General features: G+C 42.2%; 1 protein-coding gene and 1 long non-coding RNA gene across 2 annotated transcripts in view; one reads left to right on the plus strand and one right to left on the minus strand.

Moving 5' to 3' along the window:
* Positions 1-6,535, minus strand: part of LOC109538844 — a 20,935-nt gene that overhangs the window by 11,643 nt on the left and 2,757 nt on the right. Inside the window, exon 2 of the mRNA XM_019906247.2 lies at positions 5,776-5,883. Within this exon, the coding sequence (XP_019761806.1) occupies positions 5,776-5,874 (99 nt within the window). The 5' untranslated portion in view covers positions 5,875-5,883. The remainder of the gene's footprint in view (positions 1-5,775; positions 5,884-6,535) is intronic.
* Positions 4,399-5,329, plus strand: LOC109538854. Its single transcript, XR_002172070.2, has 2 exons — positions 4,399-4,713; positions 5,073-5,329. It is a non-coding gene; the product is annotated as an uncharacterized LOC109538854 (long non-coding RNA).

Here is a 6,535-nt window from a genome sequence, read left to right on the forward strand (position 1 = left end):
AAAAAAAAAGTTGGACCCGCCCTTGACTCAGCTTTATTTGCAAACTTGACTGATAGCTATTGACGGGCTTCGCCTCTGATCTGCGCCCATTGGCTTGAATGTGGGAAATCGGCGTTTGCTTTTAGACGCCAATTTACTTAGGCGTAAAAAGACACTTTTCCCCGAAAAACCGAGCAAATATCGATAATGCAGTTACCCGACTGTGAAATGGGTGCGCCATTTTCGGATATACTGGCTGGCAAGCGGCAGTGGCGCGAGTAATTGGATCGAACACGGTCCTGGTAAAAGGATTGCTTAAATTGTGTTAAAAATGGCGGAAACTCAATGAGCCGGCCCTGATTATCTCCATACAGGCTGATGCAAACGTCATCCATAAATTGGATGATTTCCCTTTGGCGACTTTTCAATTCAGAATCAGCGTTGCCAGCACTGCTACGGTCGCAACAGATTCGGAAAATGTGCAAAAATTCATCAGCTTTTACGTTTTGTTTATTTTTGAAGCGATAACTTCTTATGGCACAGTGTGAATCGGTTGGGATGCGTTACGGCGTCGTTACGCATGATACAATGAATACAAGGTAGGATCTTGCGTCGATTTTCGTGACGTCAGTGGAAATCACTGCCTGGCGTGCTTTTTTCCTGTCTGCTAAATGTGATTAAATATAGCTTATTTAGTGTTTGTCACATTTAATTATTTTTTTAAAAAATCCTCCTTATAATTTCAAGATGCTTTGCAGCAGATTTTAGACTTGAAAATTAAAAGTAACGAACATGTATTTATTTTGCACACTACCACAGTTGCCAGTTGTGCAATAAAGTATAGCGTTGGCTGAAAATGTATCCTTGCAGAAATAGTACATTACGCTTCACGAGGCGGAAGTTCAAACAATGACCCAACGTTACTTTCCTATCATTTACGACGGAATATGCGGTTTGTGGTGCCGCGGATATGTAAATTTTAATACAAATGAAATGACTGCACACCGCATTTTTTATATTTCTGAACCGTCACTTAAAAGTAGCAAACCATCTAGAGTACACTTTCCAACTACCAAACGCAAAATGCTCAGTTTTGTCTACAAAATTCCCAAACATGCCCAAACGCATTGACCCCATGATACAACGAATTCATTGTATGACAATGAATTCATTGTATGATGCAATCAATTCATTGTATGAACAGTGCATTCATTCATTGTGATACAATTAATTCATTATTTCGTTTGGCTCAGCTCGATTTCTCAAATGACACTCTGGCAACACAGCACGCTAAAACGCTGAAAATCAGAGATTTTATAAAGAATTATTTAGGGTATTTTTCTCAGGTTCCAAACGCGATTTTCAAAGTATTCAGCTATGCAATGCTGCAAACCATATCCTCATATAGCTTTCCATTTTTGAACTATTGCGTTTTGAATTCAGTGAAAATCTGTCTAAGTTACATGCATTTTAAATGCTGTTCACTTTACCTAAGTGGTAACCAGTGACGTCATGGGCGCACGAAAATCGAGTTTTCGACCGATTAATATCCTACCTTGTATTCATTGTATCATGGTCGTTACGTATGGCCGTCCCCACCCTGCGGGCTCTTGCTTTCTCGCTCGCACGCACATGGCGGCTCATGAGAAACATCGCAGCGCGGCGCCTTTTCCACCTTAACGTTCCATTAATGTTCCAGTTTACTCGGCCAAAACTACCATAATTCAAATGAAAGGGATTTTTCGCGGCTTGTGTTCCATGCATCCGTTTATACGATGGTACGATGATACGAAAGTGTCAAGTTGGAACTTGACAGGTTCAAGTCCTTCCGAAAGCAGTAAATTTTTCTTATTCCAAAAAATTATTTGTCCGCTTAAGCCGCAAAAAATCCCTTTCATTTAGAATTTTCGGACGGACGGAAAAAACTCTTCATAATTCAAATGTTAGAAGTTCGCGATCATAACGATTAACTCATCTTCGACAGCGTTGGGAGGCAAAGTGCGTGATCGCCACCATTAACGTCAATTCGCAAATATTTGCCATAAATCACGCAAACGCGAACTGTACAGGGTGTCTCAACGTTCAAAGGCATTCAATGTCATAATTGACAAATAGATGTCAGCATTTATTGAGCAGAGATCGTTCACTGGATGACAGAGCTGTCGTAAGTCAGCCAGAGACAGTTAACCCATTTCGTTTTCCACCTGTCATAGTTTGATGCAAAGGGCTCGTTGTAATAAATGAAAATGTGTCAAAACCCTTTTCACAGTGACCGGTCGCAAAACATCTTTGCCGCAAATCTCGGCTATTCGAGATAGAATTGGGGCGATATTTCCGCGGGCGATGATCATTTTTCCCGTTCCCCGGAGAAAGCAAATGCGGATTTATTGACCAACATCAGGTTTTTCTTCGGCAGTAGCCCAAACAGGGCGGTTGCTTTCACTTTAACTGTGACACTAGTGGATGCAAAGTCCAATTTTCCCACTTATTTTTTTTCGTTTGCCGCATTTCTCTCTTGTCATCCCCGAGCCGTAACTCTACCAGACGGTGGGGTTCGTTCTTTTGCTCCAAACTCTATTGTGGGTGCCGCTGTCGCCCAACCGGGTGGTTTTTACCCTGATTAATAATCCCAATTAGGACAACAAAGCGCCCGTCTCTGGCGGCTTAATTTTATCTCACCTGCAGTCGGTATTATGCGGGGTAATTTACGGAATACGTCGCATTATCTCCAGGCTATGGCCCCCCAGCCATAATGAACGTGCACCGATACCGTTGTTGCCAAAATTATTTATTGACCCGATAAGTCTACTAAGGCCCGGTTGTCCAGCTCCGGCTTGGTTTAACTTGGTAAAACAAGTTCAGTACCACCGGGCCTTAATGAGGGCTGAACCGAAATGACGTCACTGGTTTACAGGTGTGAAATTGACAGAACGTCAGCTCCATTTTGCATGGGGTTTTTAGAGCGCGAGCTCGAGTGATAATGAGGCGGTTTTTATGTTTGTTTCCTATTTAATGAGCAATGAATGCAAAAGGGGGGGCGTTCAATAACGGCCGGGGCAAATGTGGTATTTTCATTACGCCATTGTGCACTAATTCGATTACATTATGCTTCTTGTCGAGCAAATTACGTAGGCAGGGGCCCTCCATTTGAGTTAAAGCTGGTTTTTCCATCGGAGTCGACAGTGTCGTACACGCGTTTTGTTTAAAGTAGCAAAATTACAATTTCTTGTGCATGAAGAATGTCCTTTATCTGACTGAAAAACTAGGGATTTTGCAAGGTTGTGAAATCGCAGTTCAGATTAGTTGATGATGGTTTAAGGAGCGAAACGCGCTTTATTCGCAATTGTTGGCTGATGGGTCAAACTTCAAAACGGTATTCCAGGCACGCCATTGACTTTTGACGTGTTAATTTATACACGCCACCTGCGATTGCTGCGAATTCAAAATTCGCGCCCCCAACCGGAAGCTGTTCATTGTCAGACACGTACATTATTAAGTAATAAGTTTATTATAATTCAATTAGGGAACGGGCTCCGTTATCTACCTACTATATAATATTCGGTCGCTCAGCTCCAGATACTCGAGTTGGGAATTTCAATTAAACGTCATTTGCACCACTTGAACGATATTTCGATCGTTTAACAGCGAACAAAATGTTTTTTTTTCCGCTTCAGATGGGACTTTTCGACCCCATTTAGGCGGCTATTGGTTAGTGAGAAATTTCATTATAAAGAGGTAAATGTTCGGAGATTCATATTTTATGTAGGCTTTCGTGATCGTTGCTTCTAAATGATGAATTTTTTGGCCGTTTAGTAAGCTCCTAACTTACCAACGCGGATTTGAAGAAAACTTGTTTAAACTTGATGATTCTGCAATAACAAATGTACTTTTGAAGACCAGAAACGGCAATTAGTATTTAATCAGGCGTAAAAGTATTGTCTCAAAGTCAGAACATCGATGGTTGTCCAGGTTTTGCCGCATGCCATGCGTGGACGTGGCAACCATCGACGTTCTGACTTTTACAGATTCGAAATTGTTGAGTTTTTCGCATACATTCGCAAAGGGAGCCAGCGAAATATAAATACGCCAGTTGAGACAAATGTTGCACCTTTTGTGTCAATGTGTACTTTTCCATTCTTTGCCTGGATTCAAAAAATCGTCCTTCACCTTTGGCATGCTCGATCATTTTTTAAGGCGTTATCGTCTTAAAACCGGTGTCGCGATTGATATTGCCAATTTATTCGGCGAATCCCACAGCGCGATCCATTTGAGCGGCAAAACTGTCGCTTTTCGATTCAAAGCGATGTTTCTTACGCGCCTGAAATTCGAATTTGATTTTTACGGGGGATTTTCGTCTAGACGCGACTTTCCCGACAAAATAGTCAGGCTCGGGCAGCTGCCACCCTGAAATGCTCGTTTCCGGCCTATAAGATTGCGGTGGATTGAAATCGGATCGAATGAGCAAGACGGCTTATTTTCGCCGCTCGAATGTTGCCGAAAATTAGCATATAAATTGCCTGGTCGTGGACTGCACCGAAAACGCATTCTGCGCTCGTTTACTCGATCCCGAAGGGGGTGTTTTAATGGAAAACATGCGCCAAACCATCCGTTAATTGCATCTGAAAGGAGCAAGACGTGTGACAGTTGATTCCTGTCAAGGAGCGGTTTTGCTCAATTAAAAAAAAAAGAACTGAAAATGCCGGCGAAGAACTGCATTTAAATGAGCAATTTTGGGTAAGTGGCGCTATAAGCTTTTTAATTATAGCCCCAAAAACTGGGAAGTGTTTGAAAATTGGGCGAGAGAAAGCCGCAAAGTGATTTATTGGAATACGCAAATGAGTTTAATTATGAGCCCTGTTAATCTCAACAAAACACGAAAATCAGTTCGGTCGCCGTGCTACCAAAATCGAGCACATGAAGGGGCCCGAAAGTTTGCACCCGCCGACTGGAAAGGGCTGATTAAAATTTATGGCTGTTGGCGGTTTCGACAGCCTTTCTTGGCTAATTCCTCTTTTGTTTACGCGAAATTTACGTCCAATATCGACCACACCCCGTATAATATCGTATATCCAGCAACCATAACAAATCCATAGCAACGTCCAATGAAACCTCTCAGCCTGTCGATGCTCCTCCCCGTGGTTCTACGAGGACTACGCAAATCGTACGGCAGGCAAACTCTACATGAAAGTGCCTTGCGACTGATGGGCGCAATGAGAAACTTCATCAGCAATAAAACTCTTGGACCTGGAGGAAACTTAAACCCCGACAAGACCCTTACTCAAGTCGAAACTTGCTCCGCAAAATTGCCGGCCTTTTAAAGTTAATAAATTCTTCATTGTGCTGCCTTGTAGTACAAGTTTTATCAATTAATTAAGGGTGGAAGGGCCTATTTTTTCTTTTTTGAAAGTCACTTTTGTTGAAGTTTGCAGTCGGGGTTTTACCTGTTCGGGGTCCCGAACTTGGCCTCCGATAAGCAATTAAATTGGGAAATACAATTTAAGCCAAAAGCAAAAGGATGTTTCCTAACCATGGCAGTGATGTGAAGGAAAGTAAAAGATTTCTCCGAAGAAAAAGCCCTGATTCTCTGCAAAAAGTGGGCATTTTGGTCACGTGCGGGTATAAAACCGAATACATGCCGGATTTATGGGCGATTATTGTGCCCGTTGGGAAAATCCAGAAGTTGCCTAAACTGGCATTTGGAAAGTTTTCTTTTGCGTGAGATTAGACGGCATAAAACTCGAACTTGCCTCTTAATGAGAATCGCTTTTTCTTTGTCGGATTATTTCGATTGCTTACCCCCGTGTAAACCCCACAAGCCAGGCTGCCTTTTCGAACCGAATTCCAACAGCAGCACGAGTGTAGAATGGTCATCTTCATTTGACCCGGCAATTTCATTCAAAGGCCCTGCAAATAAAAAAAAAATTAGTCTTTCGGGCGCCGATTCACCGAAATGCAAGTGCGTTAGTTAACGTGTTGTTTTGGCGTCGCTAGATCTTGGGAAAACTTCAAAAGGGCACGTGTGGTATAATGAGCGACCGAAAGCAATCAATATTGCGAAAATCAGCCATTTACGTATGGAGCAATCGGAAATTTATCACGCGGAAACTTGGGATAGTACGTCGATGGTGGTCGGTTAAAGGGCGAAACATCGACGTTCTAACCATTAGAACGTGTGGATGGATTTGAAAATTTCACAAGCGTGTTTTTTGCGCTCATTCAATTGACTGCGACCTCAGAAGCTGCCCAATATACACATTTGAAGTGTTTGGGTCAATAATACGGAAGATTTCGTCGCTTAAAGATCGCGACCGTTCAAAAACGACCCAAAATAGGCAAGAAATACCGATTATTTCTAAAGCGAGGATTCCAGCGTGTTTTTCAAAGAGTTCCTTCCATTCCTCGCATTCTTTTGATCAAAATGATGTGAAATTCGACGCATTTTGAGACTTTGATTTATTTGCGAAAATCGACCTCAACCATTAGAAAATTTCGATGAAAAATCAAAATTTCACAAACGTGTTTTTTGCGGGGCGGATCCAGCTTTAAAGTCAAGGGG

The sequence above is a fragment of the Dendroctonus ponderosae genome, unplaced genomic scaffold (genome assembly GCF_020466585.1).
Source record: "Dendroctonus ponderosae isolate FM_Combo_2020 unplaced genomic scaffold, Dpon_F_20191213v2 Dpon_F_20191213_9, whole genome shotgun sequence".
In the NCBI taxonomy this organism is placed as follows: Eukaryota; Metazoa; Arthropoda; class Insecta; order Coleoptera; family Curculionidae; genus Dendroctonus; species Dendroctonus ponderosae.